Genomic DNA, 18,837 nt, shown 5'->3' with positions numbered 1-18,837 from the left:
CCGCCACCCAACCAAGCACCCGCCGCCCATGCAAACCCCCCCCCCCCCCCCAATCCCCCGCAGCCTTACCTATCGCGCTGGTCCCGGTGGCTCCGTTCTTCTGCTGAGGACCACCACAACAGCAGACAGTTTCAGAGAACTGTGTGCTATATGGGGGTGGCCATTTTGTGGTGGTCCTCAGCAGAAGAACGGAGCCGCCGGGATCAGCGAGATAGGTAAGTCTGTGGGGGATTGGGGGGGGTGTAACTATAGCACCGCAGCCCCCGGCGCCCCCACATGCACAGCGCCCCCCTGCGGTGGCGGGGGCTGCGGTGCTATAGTTACGCCGCTAAGATAGATAGATAGATAGATAGATAGATAGATAGATAGATAGATAGATAGATAGATAGATAGATAGATTCCTGTCAATCAGGCAGAGACGGTCACATTATTGCAAACTGATCGGAAGTTGTGAATCTGCGCTGCGGATCGCAGAAGTGATCCGTAGTGAATTAGCCCCTATGTTCCCCTCTCCACACTGTGGTTCCCTGGAATATGCTCCAGGATGAGTCAGAGAAAAAGTTTATCACTGCTTCATAAATAGAACCCTAAATATCTCCTCCAGATTTACAAGCATCCACTATTGTTCATCCACAAACCTCCATATATTATTTTTTTCTGCACTGTATAAAAGAATTCACAGAAGTATTTTCCACTTGTGAAAACCCTTCGATCACCCATATTCTAAGCCTGCTGCACTGTTGCCTTTGTCCCAGCCTCGTGTACACCTGTGAACTGTTGTGCAATGAATGGGTTACTTTAGCTAGTACAATAATAAAGATGTTCCTGATTTATTTATCTTCTAAAGTTGCTATAGCTTGCAGAGTACAGGTATAAGAGATAGCTGGTTTCTGTTTACCAAACATCAACATTAAATAGGAATGGAGGGTCAAACTCCAAAGAACACAGCAAATGGTTTGTTTTCCTGACTATATATTAGAGGCTTGTTTATTTTACTCTTCTACATAATATCTATTTTCATAATGCAACATCCTAGGTTGGCATACATCTGAGGAACGATAAAGTTACATGAGAACACATCACTGCCCCTAACAGCACTCACTGGCCACATCAGAGTACTCACTGGCCCCCTCTCCCCTAGTTTACTGACTGACCCTTAAAGCATCCACTGACCCCTCATAGTACTCACTGGCCACATCAGAGTACCCACTGGCCCCCTCTCCCCTAGCTCACTGACTGACCCCTCATAGCACTCACTGGCCACATCAGAGTACCCACTGGCCCCCTCTCCCCTAGCTCACTGACTGACCCCTCATAGCACTCACTGGCCACATCAGAGTACCCACTGGCCCCCTCTCCCCTAGCTCACTGACTGACCCCCAAAGCATCCACTGACCCCTCATAGCACTCACTGGCCACATCAAAGTACTCACAGACCCCTCATAGCACTCACTGGCCACATCAGAGTACCCACTGGCCCCCTCTCTCCTAGCTCACTGACTGACCCCTCATAGCACACACTGGCCACATCAGAGTACCCACTGGCCCCCTCTCTCCTAGCTCACTGACTGACCCCTCATAGCACACACTGGCCACATCAGAGTACTCACTGGTCCCCTCCCTCCTAGCTCACTGACTAACCCCTCATAGCACACACTGGCCACATCAGAGTACCCACTGGCCCCCTCCCTCCTAGCACACTGACTGACCCCCAACGCACCCACTGACCCCTCATAGCACCCACTGGCCACATCAGAGTACCCACTGGTCCCCTCCCTCATAGCACACACTGGCCACATCAGAGTACCCACTGGCCCCTCCCTCCTAGCTCACTGACCCCTCCCTCCCAGCTCACTGACTGACCCCCAACACACCCACTGACCCCTCATAGTACTCACTGGCCACATCAGAGTACTCACTGGCCACATCAGAGTACCCACTGGCCCCCTCCCTCCCAGCTCACTGACTGACCCCCAAGGCACACACTGACCCCTCATAGCACTTACTGGCCCATTACATCTCTGTCTCTTTCCCACCTGTGTCTCTGAGGATAACAACACTCTTGATTATACCGTACCTTGCTCAGTACTAACTTGATAAAGTCATCTGTATAGATCTGGGAAATAGAGCACTAGTCTCCACTGATGGTCGATCTTCCATTATTAATATGTTTCCATATATGAAATGTTACCGAAGCAGGGATTTATCACAATAGTACGGAGCACAGTGTGGTACCACTGCCAGTATAATCAGAGACTTGAATCAGCGAATTACAGCAGCTGGCAGCATATGTTCATTGCTTAGTTACTTTTTATATTGTCTACTATCACTATTACAGCACGGATGCAGCACGGATGGTGTAATGATTAGCATTACTGCCTCACAGCGCTGAGGTCATGGGTTCGATCCCCACCATGGCTCTAACTGTGCGGAGTTTGTATACTCTCCCCGTGCTTGCGTGGGTTTACTCCGGGTACTCCGGTTTCCTCCCACAATCCAAAAATATACAGATAGGTTAATTGGCTTCCAACAAAATTACCCCTAGAATGTCTGTGTGTGTGTACATGTGGTAGGGAACATAGATTGTAAGCTCCACTGGGGCAGGGACTGATGTGAATGTTCAAATATTCTCTGTAAAGCGTTGCGTAATATGTGTGCGCTATATAAGAAACTGTTAATAATAATAAAAAATATTACCTTGTCTTGTATATTTTATGTTATACTGGCTTTAGTAAAGTGTTTAAATGCCACAGTTTGTTCTCTTGCCCACTACACCACCCCTGTCCTCTTCAGGACAAGTCCCTTGTGATTAACCATGCCCATTTCCTGGCGTGGTCACAATACACCCTTGAGTGGACACTATGGATCTGATTAAGACCCGCTCAAGCGCATATTTGCATGTGCCCCTGCACACTGCTGCCCCACGCTCGCAGCTGTACACATGCACGCCCACTTTGCAATGTTACAAAGGCCCTTATTCTGATCGGTGCGGATATTCCCGCTTGCGTACGGGCCGCCGATGTTTATCGTCTGCGCATGTGCAGAGGTCACTCTGCGCATGGGCAGGCGATTTCGCCGCATGGATTCTTTATACGCCGCACAGGGGGCGTGAGGGGCTACTTATCCTCATTACCCTATGCATACGCCCCGCGTTTCATGGGCGTTCCCATGCAAACGCGGGGCGTATGCATGGTAATGAGGCAGTGACGCGTGAGTACGGGGCGGGCATCTGACATCGCTGGATGTCAGCTGCCCGCCCCCATACAAGATTTCACACGGACAAGTGTCCGTGTGGTCTTGTGTTGCGGGACCTGGTGGAGCGTGCGGCCCTGCATTCGATGTTCGGCGACCATCGAATGCAGGGGCTGCTCCCACCATGGAGGAGGCGTATCCCCGTGCACATTCATGCGGACCGCCACATATCCGCATACGGACGGAGGTGGCGATCCGTATGGAAGGTGGGGATTCGCCAAGACGGACATCACCGCATATTTCTGATCGGGCCGCACCGATCAGAATAAGGGCCAAAGAGACAATCACATGGCGCACAAGGGGAGTGCCCAAAACAAGCGCACTCCTACACATCCTTATGTACCTATATTTTTGTGTAATATAGCATGCGCATACACCTATGCAATGTTGCACATTAATTGCACAATTGCACATTAATCGCACGGCTGCGAACAATAGGAAATTTCAACAGGCACAAAACACAACGGTGCCATATCCAATGATGTCATCAAACACAATCAACATTGGTGTTTAACCCTTATATATTAATGTAATTACACCAACAATCCGATTTTGTGATGTCTTTATCCCCATTCCTTTCCCATTTACATTGTTGAATAGAAATCAAAATAATGTAATTATTCTGTTTTTATAAGACATTCTGCTTTTAAATGTCAAATTAAGAAGTGTAAGAAATATATGGAACATAACCATCAATGTGTGTTGTGTCATTCTTAAAACAGGAGAGTTATTATCATACCCTCCAACTGTACAGAATTTGCCGGTACAGTACCGTTTTTTTTTTAACGGTCTGTACCGGAAAATAAAGATTGTACTGAATGTACCGATTATATTGCTGCTCCCCCCGGCTCCTGTCAGTCACCGACTTGTGCGCTCTCCAATATGCCCAACTCCATCCTCGTCCTGGCTCCGGGCTCCTTTGCTTGGTGTGACACTGTGCACCGCTGTACCCTGTCCCCAGCACCCGTTCCCAAGAGTGCATAGCGGGTCCCATGCCAGCGTCATGACGTCACGCGCTGGCACCGCGGACCCGGCGTACTCAAGGGAAAGGACTATCTCAGCCCTCTCCACATGCGCAGTGAGCACCTTCTGGGCACAAAGCTGCCTGAGGCTGAGCTGCTCAGCGTGGGGTGCGGTGGCCAGCACGTGACTGGGGGTCATCACATCGGATCATCCTTGTCGGAGCCTCAGAAGCACATGAAGCCAGCATTGATTCACTGCACTGCAGCAAGTAAAGTGGCTGCACTTATTCAATATTTTAAATGTCCTCATCCTCTTAAATCCTCTCTTCATTCCATTGTGTGCATACCCTCTAACATGGCTTGGCTCCCCCCCCCCCCCCCCTCTTCTCCTGCATACATATGTAAATACATATATCTGAATACCGATTTCTGCCCTAAAAATGTTGGAGGGTATGTATTATTGGTCAAAAATAAAACATGAGAAGTGTAGATTGACATCACAACACATTTCTGCCACCAGAGTAAATCACTCAAAGTGCAGTTTAGGAGTGGGTACTTGTTTCCTAGAAGGGCGCCCATCGCGGGCATCGCATGTACCTCGGATGCGACCGATGCAATGGCCGCGATTTTACATAGAAATGCATGGTGAAATGTAAATCGCGTCGGTCGCATCGCATGCAGCCAAAAAATTGCATGCGATGCGACCGACTCGATTACCGATTTCACATAGGGAACAATGTTAAATGGCCCAATTGACCCGATTTTACATAGGGAACAATGTTAACTGGCCCACAGACCCCAAATAGCCACCCTGAAGTGTGAAATGGCCCCCCAAAGGAGCGTCCTCCGACCTTTTCATACCCCCACTATCCACGTCCGCGTGGAGTTGAGAATAGAAAGTGTGGCGAGCGCATCAAACCACCGAACCCGAAGAGTGGCGAGCGTAGCGAGCCCCGAGAGGGGACGCCGAATACAAGCCCGAAGCGTGGTAAACGCAGCGCGCCCCGCAAGGTCCCCTCCGGGGCTCGCTGCGCTCGCCACGCTTCGGGGTCGGTGGCTTGCTGCACTCGCCACACTTTCTATTCTCAACTCCAAACCGACGTGGATAGTGGGGGTATGAAAAGGTCGGAGGACGCGTACCGCCGCCGCTCGCCACGCTTCGGGTTGACGTTGATCGTGGGGTGGCGTTTACAATTGGGGGGGCCATTTCACACTTCAGGGTAGGTATTTGGGGTCTGTGGGCCATTTAACATTGTTCCCTATGTGAAATCGGGTCAATTGGGCCATTTAACATTGTTCCCTATGTAAAATCGCGGTAATCGCGTCGGTCGCTTCGCATGCGATTTTTTGGCCGCATGCGATGCGACCGACGCGATTTTTTTCCTTGCGATGCCTAAGATCAAAATCGTGGGCGCCCTTCTAGGAAACAAGTACCTAGGAGTGTTTACATTATTCTGCAGAAGATTTAGACATGTTTTCTTGATGTACTTGAACACTGTTGTTGAGGTTGGTAAAATAATTCTCAAATGCAATGAGGGTAAAACCACAAATATGTATCAGCAGGATTAAAGCATACTTGGAGCGCTCCAAAAAAATTTTTTGACAAATTAATTGTATTAAAAATTATCAAATTTATTTATTAATTTTTAATACAATTAATTTGTCAAAAAAAAATTTTGAGCGCTCCACACATCGTCCTTCTCTTTTTTTCTTTAATCACTATACCAGGGGATTGAACCTCCCCTCTGTGTGAGCAGCCCATAAAACAACCCACCCCCCTAGTGCCTTTATCACCTGGTGGCGATCCAACTTGCTTTAAAGCATACTTGCCTACTTTTTGAGTCTCTTCTCTGCAGCACTTCTGGGTGTGGGGACGGAGCTCGATATCTTTAAGCCTGCCCCATTATGGTAAACACTGTGATTCACGGCTCTTCAGGGAGGGGGAGGGGCTAAATAGTGCAATGTGTTACTTTTAGCCCCACCCCCTCCCCAGAGAGCCACGAGTGCCAGTATTTTACTGGCAGAGGAGAGTGCTGTGGGGGAGGGGGGGGGGGGGCTGATTCAGCTGGCCAGGAATGCAGTAAATTTGTTTAACCTTTCTGGGGGCCAGGAGCGTGACCCTCCCGGCCTTTCTGGGAAGGTAGGTAAATATGGATTAAAGTGCATACACACTGGGTGGCTTTTGAGCTCTAAGCAGTTCAAACAGTAAAAGTGAGCTCCTTTCCACTGAAAATCGCCCAGTGTGTATGGGCCTTTAGTGTGACATTATTTATAAGAATTCATCATGTATGTAGGTTATTTAGGAAATGAACAATAAATAAATGATTAAGCACAAACATTTATTGATATTAGATTACATGAGTTCTATTTGTGATGAATTTGCTACATTAAGTAGATATGTGTGTTGTAATCAGTGCCATATCAATAGCCCCGCAGATCCCGAGGTGGTGGGGAGGAGCTGAGTTAAGCTGGGTACACATATGTACAATTTCATTTTTCTTGCGACCGTTCGAGCGACCGAATACACGTTCGGCCGTCCAAAACATACGACCGATCTGCGCGTACACATATGTACAATTTTACTTGCGACGTCCGATGTACTCCCGTCCAAACAATCGCAAGAAAAAGATTGTACCACCGTACACACTCTCCCGATCTGGCTATTCGCACGATAAAAATGTACACAACATTATCATAATGGGCTGGATTAAAAGAGCATACCAAAACGAGGCGTGATCACAGAACAAAGAATCGTTCGTGTAGTACAGTGAATAGAGCCGTGACTATTCAGATCATTGCTAGCTGTACAGGATATACGTACGTACGTTTGTCTATCGGTGCATTTGGGCCTTTTTACAAACAATTTAATTATGAGCTTGAGGAGAAGGAAGGCTCGTGCGTGCATTTTGGCTGCTATGGCCATTAGATTGCAGGCTATTAAAAAAAGAAAAAGGACCAAGAATCGGAGCTGCTGGACCAGAGACTGGCTTCTGAGGAGAGACACCTTCTCCCACATGCCATTGCTACAGGAGATACGGGAGAACAATCCTGATGACTTCAGGAATTATCTCCGTATGGATGACGCTACCTTCATGGAGCTGCTGGCACTCGTTACCCCTTTAATAGAAAGAGAGGACACCTATTTCAGGAGGCCTATTTCTGCAGAGCAGAGACTGGTGGCAACGCTGCGTTACCTGGCAACAGGCAGGACCCTTGCCGACCTGAGATTCACCACCGCAATATCATCGCAAGCGCTGGGGCTGATAATACCAGACACCTGTGATGCCATCGTCCAAGTTCTACAGGACAAATACATGAAGGTAAATATGGAAATTACATACATGTCCCCCATATGTATAGCTGTGCACATACCTGTACCCTATATGTATATCTTTACAATGCCTGTTAATTTAAACTTTTACACCAGTCATTTTGATAAGGCGGGTAATAGCTTTGAGGCTGCAATGGGGGAGGGCTGATGGGTCTAAAATCAACCCAACAGATTATTAATACGCATATACTTTTATTTTGCAGTTTCCATCGTCCAAGGAGGAGTGGCAAATTATTGCACGTGATTTCCGTGATCTTTGGAATTTCCCTAATTGTGGTGGAGCTATCGATGGCAAACACGTCAGAATCATGCCCCCTGCAAAAGAGTGGCTCTTTTTATTATAACTATAAGGGGTTCTTCAGCATTGTTCTAATGGCCATCGCTAATGCCCGATACGAGTTTGTATTTGTGGACATTGGGAAAAATGGTAGAGTTTCAGATGGAGGAGCCCTGGAGAATACATTTTTCCATGACAAACTGAAAAAAAATGAACTGAATCTGCCAGTGCGGACTGAAAATGAGCACGGTTTGAACTTTGTTTTTGTGGCGGATGAGGCCTTTGCATTGCACCCTAATGTCCTTAAACCCTACCCACAAAGGGCACTGAACAGGGAACGACGCATTTTTAACTATCGCCTGTCACGTGCCAGGCGAGTGGTTGAAAATGCGTTTGGGATTCTGAGTAATAAATTCAGAATTTTTCACAGTGCCATCAATTTGCGCCTAGATAAGATTGACAAAGTGGTGCAGGCCTGTTGTGTGCTGCACAACTACATGCGCAGAAAAGCGGTGCACACACAACATCTGGGGGCTACAGTGGACGAAAGCCAAGTTGTTGACGAGCCTATTGGTCTGACAGCTTTGGAAAATAATTTAAACACCAGAAATGCATCAATGCATGCAAAGTTGTCAAGAGACGAGTACTTGAATTATTTCAATGGTGTTGGGGCTGTGGAGTGGCAGAATGACATGATTGCTTAAAAATGTACGTTTTTGTCATTGTAAATATATTGTTTTTTGGTGTATACAGTTACAAATCAATATTTTGCCAATAAAATTTGTATACTCACAGTGCCGCACAAGTTGTCCTCCGTGTCTTCTTGCAGCAAGGAGGAGGAGGTGGAGGCGATAGCCTGGTCTTGGGCCAGATTACTGACCGAATCACGGCAAGTGAGTGGTAGTACTCAGGTGCCAGGCATTCCTGGAGGGCACAATGCCACGACACCGGGAGTGCAGACTGTACCCAGTACTGGTGTTTATGTACTAGCAAGTAGTGGCTCCACCACACCTATTTCTATGCCAATTTCTCCTGGTACTTTTGTACAGTCTCCAGGAGCAATACATGAAGGTAAATATTGAAACAACATACATGTACCCCATATGTATATCTGTGCCCTATAGTCACCCTGCATGGTAAATGATATTTTCACACGGACACCAACTAGATTTTAAATTTTTATATAAATTATTAACTTTTAAACTTATAACAAATATAACATAAATAACAAGGAAATAAATAATAAAGAAATACTTAAACATAAAAAAATTTAAACTATATGATTAAAACAATAATGCAATGAAATCAACTATATAAAATTTTTACATTTGCTGGTAAACTTGTCCCACCCCATAATCCCCTGTATCCATCGCCGGTTGTGAAGGAGATGGACTTTCCAATAAACCAAGGAAGTGGCCACCAGGTGGACCTGGTGGGAGTGTATTAGCTGACGTTGCCGGTTGTTGCTGCCTTTGCCCGGTTGGTGGCTGGAAATGCTGGTACTGCTGGTATTGCCCCGGGTGAAATACCGGTTGTTGGGGTATAGGGGCAGGGCTGATGGGTTGAAAATCAACCCTAGGCAGAGGGGTGTCATCGGTGAGTCGTGTGTGCCGGGACAGAGTCCCCACACGGGCCCGGTACAGCGTTTCATAGAAGATCCGCTCTACCTCAACCCTTGTAGCCGGGTCTAACTTTCGCAAATTGTCAGCTAATACACTGCCCACACGGTCCGCATCATCTTCCTCCATGGTCATCAATCTGTTAGCAGACTCCAGGATCTTGGTGGTTGCCACGTCCGCAGCATCTGGAGTCTGCCGCGGCCTTTTGCGCCCTCTTCTTGATGGTGCTTCTGGTTGAGGTTGAGCGCTGGGGGTGGCGGTTGGTGTGGGAGTGGAGCAGAGGGCCGGTGAAGGCAGCTGTGATGCAACCTCCAGCGATGCAGAAGATTCCTCCTCGGCAAATAGCGATGGCTGTAACAAAACAAGATGTAACAATGATGTATCACTATCGATTTTTAAGACTTCCATATATTTTTATATCTACGCAGAAGAACGCAGCCCACACACCACCATGTTGCTGCCATGAATGAAAGTGAGCTAGTTGAAGAGGCGTTAGGACTGGCATCTCTGGAAACTAATTATTTAGATACCAGAAATACCAAATACTAATTTAAATACCAGAAATGCATCTATGCGTGCCAAATTAACCAGGGATGAATACATGCAGTATTTTATTGGTGTTGGCGCTGTGGATTGGCAGAATGATATTATTTCGTTAATTTAACATCACAAAAAAATATTAGAATAATCCGCGCCAGAAAGACTTCAACAGTGTAGATACCAGGGATTACCAATCCCAACCAAAAGTTCCAAATACAAAAAATGTGGTAAATGCACTTGCGATGTCTGAATATTGATCACTGTGTTCTCAGACGGATAAGAGTATACCTCCACTACTGAGAAGAACCAGAATTAGGGCCACAGAGAAGGTCAAATTGATGATGTATAACCAAAAGGGGGGGTATCGCCCCCTGCAACTGACCTCTCTGTTGTGCCCAACAGAGAGGTCAGTTGCAGGGGGCGATACCCCCCCTTTTAATTTTACATGTTCACAATTTTTATACTGTACTTGTTGTTATATTTATCTGGTTTAAAAAAAAAAATATTTAAAATAAAATCCGTCTACTTACTGTGCCGCAAATGGTGTCATCAGAAACCTCTTGGTTGCACGAGGAGGTGGAGGGGGCAGGCTGGTCCCTTGCAGTATTGCTGACCGATTCCCTGGGCAGCTCCTGGTCCACCGTGAAGGCCAGCAGGTCGTAGTACCACAGCCTGGGCACATAGACTTGGTCTGCCCCTGCCCCAGACCGCTTTGAGGACTCAACCTTATTCAGTTCTTTTTTAAAGACGGTCCTCATATTGGCAATCCGAGTCCGGGCCCACTCTACATTTGCTGTGGGGTAGTATGTCTGGCTCACCCTCACCAGCTCCTCCAGAGCAGATAGCCTCTTCTGCCTATTGGAATGGTCTCTGGATTTTGTGTTCCAGAGACAATTTTGATCCCTGTAGGCCTCAATGAAGTCCTTCATGAATTCGACATTTTTTTCTGCCATGGTTGAATTTCTGTTCCAAAAAATACAATAAAAAGGCATATTATTTTCTTGATACACAAAGCACACCATAAACCATTTAATGTACAGGTGTTCAGTCTGTGGGCCACTAGATACTGTAACTATAGTACAGGAGTTGAAACTCTGTGGGACATAGGATACACTGTCACTACAAGCCCCAGCATACCCATGGGCCACAGATTAAAGTCCCTGTCATAGAAAACTCCACATTTTGTTTTAATACTCACCGAAATAAATGTCGATATACAGTACGGAAAATTCGCAGCGCAGCTCCGATCACTCGAACAGCAACGACGGAATATTCTTTCGTGCTGAACGTGGCTTGAAACCCAGTGATTGGATGAGCGCAGGAATCTCCGCCCCACTCACGTGGTTGGCGTCACACAGACACGGGACATCGAGGAGCCATGTCGGAGGGTCTGGCGCCACCGCATATGGTGGAGACGAGTACAGCACCTTTGTTTCCCAATTCAGCACCGATAATGACAACAGATAAAGAAATCGCTGAGAGACAGGACAACAAGGAGAAAAAAGTGACGCGCGCCTCCGCCATGTCATCTGCAGAGGTGGAACTGATGGTAAAAATGCTGGATAGAAGGGACTACGATTGTTCGCGAAAAACATACCCCAAGACGAATTATAGAAAAGAAATTATTATGCAGCGTGTATGCAAGGAGATAAAGGAGAAGTTTGGGAAAAGAAGGTCCAAATACCATCTACAGAAACGGTGGTCGGACCTGAAGCACAAGGAGCAGGCCAAGCTAAAGAAAATTCGTGGAATTATTAAAAGAAGTGAGTACAATGCCCTAGGTGGCTTTATTAATATACTGTCTTGATCCATTACATTTTGTGTGTTTTGCTGACATGTTGCTTGTTTTTACTCAGAGGAAATCCAATCCAGGAGAAGACATGAGGAAGGCAGAGACAGGGCCTCCAACCTGAAAATAAAGAAGGAGAGTACAACAGGTAAGGTTTTGTACCAGCACACCAACACAACAACACATGTTTTATACACAAAACAAGGGGTAGTAATACGTCACTTTACCTTGTCACTGTAGATGATATCCAGGCTGCGCAGCCGATGGAAGGGACCACAGAGGGCCACCAAGTGATTGCGATCACCAGCAGTGTAGATGGTGAGTGTATACTGCAAATCATTTTTATGGGATAGTGACGTATCATTTGTGGAAAGGTAAACATTTCTTTATCTGTACTTATTATAGATATCATCGAGATTTTAGATGTCAGTGCAGAGGGGGAGAAGAACACACCATCACCTGACACGTCCAGCGACGAAAGCACAATGCAAGAAAACATGACACAAGTCCATAAATGTCTACAAGAACTAAGCGGAAAAGTCCATACCATAGCCCAAAAAATTTCAAAAATCCAAAAAGGCGTAGCAGTAGTACACTCTTTATACGAAAAAATTTATAACGGTTTGCATTATAAAGTCAAAAAATAGTTTGTGTACTTTATTTAACATTTTTTCTCCATCTTGGTTATTTGGAGGCCAGCAGCATGCACCTTAAAATGGTGTATGTCGTGGAAAGCAGTCTGACGGCAGCAATGCATCCCATGTGAGCAGGCCGGGATGTTCCCATGTGATGCGTTGCTGCCGTGGGACCGCTTTCCACTACATACACCACCATGTTCCAATGTGTTTGATGTTTTTTGGTGGGTGGGCGTTCCTGCTACACCTTCACGTGGCACCTATGTCATGGCAAGCAGTCTCACGGCAGCAATGCATCCCATGTGAGCAGGCCGGGATGTTCCCATGTGATGCGTTGCTGCCGTGGGACCGCTTTCCACTACATACACCACCATGTTCCAATGTGTTTGATGTTTTTTGGGTGGGTGGGCGTTCCTGCTACACCTTCACGTGGCACCTATGTCATGGCAAGCAGTCTCACGGCAGCAATGCATCCCATGTGAGCAGGCCGGGATGTTCCCATGTGATGCGTTGCTGCCGTGGGACCGCTTTCCACTACATACACCACCATGTTCCAATGTGTTTGATGTTTTTTGGGTGGGTGGGCGTTCCTGCTACACCTTCACGTGGCACTTATGTCATGGCAAGCACCTGTATGTGACATTCTGTTCAGGTCCGACCACCGTTTTACCTCAAATAAACAAAGTGTTCACAGTATTTTTTGGCAGTATTTCTTAATAAATGTTAAGTGTTTATGCAGAACAATGAACATCACATATCTATCTATCTATCTTCTATAACTATATCTGTCAGGAATGCACACACAACGATTATTTATTTCAAAAGGAATCCACACACAACGAATATTCTTTAACAGCATGGCGCGGAAAGTACGGGGGAGAAGACTTCCTGTTGTTTACATGCTGCGCTGATGGAGGGATGACGCAGCTAGTCAACACCCACATGGGCGTGCTGCTTTTGGGAGGAATGATCGCAGGAACAGGCTGCATATCGATCGAACGTGCGTACACATGTCACTTTTCTTTCGATATGGAGCCGTCCTGTCGGAAGAATATTAAGCAGCAAAGAACCTGCGACTGACCGACCGTGGACGGCCAAGAGCGTTTTTGGCCGTTTATCGATCGCAACGAAGGGATCGGGACTGCGTACACATATATACAATCGAACGGCCGTTCGTCCGCAGAACGGAAGAACGGCCCGACGATTGTACATATGTGTACCCAGCTTAAGTGTGGACACCGGGGGGGGGGGTCTGCGGGCACTATCACTGCACTGCACCACTGCCGGAACCTGCCTTTCGGCAGACAGTTTTTAAGGATGCTAGAGGAGGCGGTGGTCTGCTGTTAGGGGCAGCCATTTTTGGGGGTCATTTTTCATTAGCAGGAGCCAGGAGGAGCCCGTGGACTGCAGACAAGTCGATCTGCGGGTCCCGGATACAGACGCAGCAGTGGCAAGCAAAGGGGAAAGGGCAGGCAGGGTTTGGGGAAGTTTAACTTTGCGCTGGGGGGCGCTGTGAAATATATTAGCAGGAGGGTGGAAATTTTGTTTGTCTAAGTAATGATTGCTCATCAGAAGATCTTTCAGTGTAATCACTACCAGGCAGGGCCCAGAACTCACTCGTCTGCTGCACATGTATACACAAATGTATTTGTAGCTTTGCGGAAACTCCTCTTGGCAATACTACTGTACACTCTCAATGCACGTCCATATTCACGCCTCTTCGCAGGTATACAAAGCCTCCCCACAGAACACCCTAATTATTCCTTTATTTTGGTGGCGTGTTTGTATTTTGGCTAATGTGTGTGTGTGTTCTCCAAAAATGCAGTTTGGCATTTTAATACCGCATATGTGTGACGTTTCAGAATGCTGTATGCATTGTTTACTGAGGTTGTTTGTTTTCTGAATAATAGTCCGAGGCATCCTGCAATATTCACTATTATGTAGACTGAATAATAATAGAGTTATAAAATACAGGAATTTCTGGCCTGTAAAATGACTGTTCTCGTGAGCTTCATTTCTTTTGTCTGAAAAGGTAGTTGGATTGTTGGTGAGCACAGATCACAATGCAGCCATTATGGATAGAACATTGTCTAACAAAAGATTGTATGCAGATTCTTGCCCCCTACATCTGAAAACCATGGACCTCGGGTCAACATATTTTTCAAGACAATGATCCAAATATAGAGGATGAACAGCTTTCCTGTCTGAGAAGGCTTCTATTGGTCCTGCACACCAGGGCCATCTTTTGCTCTGGGCTTGGTAGCTAATGCCTGAGGGGCCCCCAAGCAAAGGAGCAGGGGACGGGTGTAACTAGTACTGCGATGGCCCCATTGCAAAATTTTGAAAGGGCCCCCTCCTCCACCACCAGAAAGGAGAGAACAGGACTAGAGGAGAGTACAGGATGACAGGATGGGAGTAGAGGAGGAATGGAGGTAGAGGAGGTGGGTAGAGGAGAAGTGGGTAAAGGATGAGATGGGGTAGAGAAGGAGAGAGTTCATGTAGGTAGACAGTGGGTTGACAGAGGAGGAGAGGGAGGGGTAGATGAGGAGAGAGGGGCATAGGTTAGGGGGGTAGAGAACGTGAGGGGCGGCAGAGGAGGAGAGGGGCAGGGGTAGAGGAGGAGAGAGGGAGGGTAGCCGATGTGAGGGGTGGCAGAGTAGATGAGGGGCAGGGGTAGACAAGGAGAGGGGAGTAGAGGATGAGAGGTGTAGGTCAGGAGGATGAGGAAGCGAGGGGGAGCAGGGGCTTAAAATTGTTTGAATCTCCCTTTCCACCAGTGCAAGCGGCGCTTGCACCTCCAGCAGTGCTGCATTGGGGTCTCGTTCTGCTCACCGGGCGCCGGAACTCTTGGCCGGGTGTAGCAGTCCTGGGGCTCTCTGCTCATTGTAGCTGTGCTGGGGCTTCCTGCTCACTGTAGTGATAGTGGGGCAGCACTTCAGGTCAATGCACTGCTGAAGATGGGCACAGGACAGAGGTGCAACCACTGCCCGCGTATCGGTATATACATTTTTAAAAAGGGTGCAGGAAATTGCCTGCGGGCCCCCCAACCACCGGGCCCCATAGAAATTGCATCCCCTGCACCCTCAGTAGTTACACCACTGCATATGAACCCCAGAGAAGCCTATGGCAGGGCAAATAAAAAATAAAACATTGGTTATGGCAATTGTATTAGTGCTGACCAGCATTGGCTGGCATCCTTCCGCTCCCTGTCCTCCTAATGCAGTTGTCACACTGAATATTGGGCATGATGTCATCACGTCTGATGTTATCAGGGAGGTGCGCTGAGAGAGGAGCCACTGCCATCGTGGAATAGAAAGGTGAGTAAATGGGAGCAAAAGCTGCACGATGGAGGCAGAGTGTTGTATGTTGAACACTAGATTGATGATAAATAATTCCTAGCATAGGCAAATGTAAGGGGTGGTTCGGGGGTGCACCGGACCAACCATTAGTCTATCTATAAAGCAGTGACAGCCGGGCAGAGAGTTGTGCGCTGCCTGCCTCTCAGACTCAGAGCAGGACAGTCCGAGGTCGGCGCCACGGCTATTTTGAAATTTTGCGCTGTCTTGAGCCATTCAAAGCTCGCAGTCCAACCACCTCTGCCACTCCAGATTGGCTGCCAGATCACGAGCTTCTATTGGCTCGTGGAGCAGCGCAAAATTTCAAAATAGCAGTGGCACGGACCTGTCTGACTGTCCTGCTCTGAGTCTGGCAGCCGGGCAGCGCACAGCTCTCTGCCTGGCTGTCACTGAGCAGGATTTCAGCCCCCCTTGGCAACAAGCATTTCAGTCCCCCTTTTACTCCACCTTGGCAACGAGCATTTTACTCCCCTGTGGCAACAAATATGCAATCCCCCTTGGCAATGAGAATGAAACACCTTGACAACAGGCATGAAACCCCCTTGGAATCGATTATGACGCCCCTGGCATCGAGCATGTAACTCCTCGCATTGAGCATGTAGGTAAGCGGCACTTAATGTGACATAATATGTAACGGGCATCATGGAACATGGTGTGTGGCCTTATGTGTAATGATCATTTCAGTGTGTGGCCTTATGTGTAATGGGAATTATGGTGCATGACATAATATGTAGTAGGCATTACACCTTGCAGAATAATGTGTAACGGACATTATGGAGTGCAATACAATGTGTAACATTTGCTATAATGTGTAACTGGCATTACGGCATGCGGAATAATGTTTAATGGGCATTATGGAGTGCGATATGTGTAACAGGGATAACGGCATCATGGGTATTCATGCAATTTAACCTTGTGTAAGTTCTCACTTCTATGATCATCTCTTGTTAAAAAATGGATTTTAATTCTTTGTATTATTGGTTTTAACTAAAGACTAGATGGTTCTTATCTGCTTTTAAATTCTATGGCCAAAATTTACATGAACTGCTGGAACACTATATAATTATAAAAATAATGATCTGCCAGACTGACAGCAGAATCTCAATGAACGGAATCCCAGTGGTAAGTACTGGGGTTAGAGTCAGATCCTGATAAAATGGAGGGGGCGGGGACTCTGCAAAGTTGCAGGGCCACGCCTCCATTAAAAAAATTAGAGGGATAGGACAGGCTGCCGTTGCAATTGTCTCTCTTCAGCTCAGCACATGGCACTGAGCAGTGTGTGATGAGCTGTGGAGAGAGGCTGTGCTGCGACAGCAGCCTGTCATCTCTCTTCCCGCTGCCCGTCTCCCTGCAAGAGTGGAGGTGGAGAGGGACCCAGGCCCCTCCAGCAGACCCGGTCTTGGGTAAAAAGTGTGTGCAGCGATGAGGTGACTGGCTTTTGCTGACATTTTTGGGGAGCTGCGCAAACTTAGTATTAGGGACCCACCAGAAAATTTACGAGGTTACCTTGACGTGGTTGATGCGGTTGGTGGGCTAGTATGTCTTGACCAACAAATATTCCAAGAACCTCAATTTACTGTTCTATATGAGATAGCAGAGCTTATGTAGAACTACAGGTCCCAGCATGATAGCACCTCATGATACATTTATATTGTTAGGGTGTGCATTTCAAACACCCCCCCCCCCTCTTATGCTCAAAGGATGAAATAAAATATAGTTACATTTTCTCTTTCTTTCCTCTACTAACAGAGAGGACATATCACCCCTGATGAAAACTGCCTGTGAGCAGTTGAAACGGCTGTCAGGTAATACAGCTGTTACTGTCTACATGATGCTGACTTATTAAATCACCTATTCTTCAACTCCTTGTGCCAGCTCCATTCCTCACATTGTGGGGGGTAAGTGCTTTTTATTATCAATAAAAACACAGGGACTGTCAGTGGAGTAACTATAGCTCCGCAGCCCCCGCGGTGGCGGGGGGGGCGCAGAGAAATTGGCAGCGCCGCCGGGGGGGCTGCGGGGCTATAGTTACCCGCGGTCTGCATCTCGCCCGGCTCTCTGCTGGGACCGTGACGGTCAGGCAGGTCCCGACAGAGAGCCGGGCGAGATGCAGACCGCGGGTAAGAAGGGGGGGCAGGTTAGGTGTGTGTGGGGGGGGCGCCGAATAAACGTGCGGCGGGGGCACTAAATAGTTAGTTACGCCCCTGGGGACTGTGTTTTACCAAGTGGAGTGCCCACCTGTGACCCCTGCATATATATATATATATATATATAGATATATAATTGCCTCTGTATTCATGCATGTGTGAGAGAGAAAGAGATTTGCTGCCAACAGATGGCAGTGTTTCAGGGAGACACACAAATAGACACCAGACATATAAATACATTTTAAAAGTGTTCAATCAATGCTTTTTAATTGATCTACTGCACTCGCTTGTTATCACTTTTATAAGCTTCAGACATTGGGTGGGATGTACTAACATCCGCAGCCCCTCTCCGCCGCACATCGCCGGCTACCACATAGATAATAATCACATATGCACTAACATGCGATTATTATCACGAAGGACAGCTCTTTGTTAAGACCTGCTCTTTGCAATGCAGCCGGCAATGTGGGAGCGGGTCCCCAGTGGCTCTCCCCCTCCTTTCTGTGCCCGGCTGCTGCAGGGCCAGGGACTACACCGGCTCCCTACACCCGGAAGTGGAAGTACAGGGGAAGGGAGGAGGAGGTCACTGGTCCAGGCAGCACAGCACAAGGCTGCCCGGACTCAGGTGAGGAGAAACGCAGCGCATCGTTGTGGGGGCAGCGTGGGTCACGATAAGAAGCCCATAGGCTTCTATGGGGTATCACCAGGTTTTGCTGGCGATACCCCCCATCATGGTAAGCTGGCGATCGTGTTTTTTAGTGCCTACCAAAATGTGGTAAAAACACAGGTAACTGTGTTTTTACCACATTTTTTGCTTTAGTTCATCCTGCCCCATTGATGGGGTGAAATGTTTTTTGTCTGGAACGAATCATTAGAATAATTGATTAAAAAATAAAAGTAACGGTAGGGAGAAAGTAATGCAAGTAATG

At 47.3% G+C, this 18,837-nt stretch overlaps 1 protein-coding gene across 1 annotated transcript; it reads right to left on the bottom strand.

Moving 5' to 3' along the window:
- Window positions 1-8,773: 8,773 nt before the first annotated feature.
- Window positions 8,774-12,736, bottom strand: LOC146042887 (uncharacterized). The gene is made up of 2 exons (XM_083163168.1): window positions 10,512-12,736; window positions 8,774-9,792 (listed from the first exon to the last, which is right to left on the bottom strand). Exons 1-2 carry the CDS (start codon window positions 11,001-11,003, stop codon window positions 9,145-9,147), a joined length of 1,140 nt encoding a protein of 379 aa, XP_083019294.1. The 5' UTR covers window positions 11,004-12,736; the 3' UTR covers window positions 8,774-9,144.
- Window positions 12,737-18,837: the final 6,101 nt, after the last annotated feature.

This window comes from Crinia signifera, chromosome 19, assembly GCF_055691185.1.
Source record: "Crinia signifera chromosome 19, ASM5569118v1, whole genome shotgun sequence".
NCBI lineage: Eukaryota > Metazoa > Chordata > Amphibia > Anura > Myobatrachidae > Crinia > Crinia signifera.
This window is presented reverse-complemented; position numbering and strand designations above follow the sequence as displayed.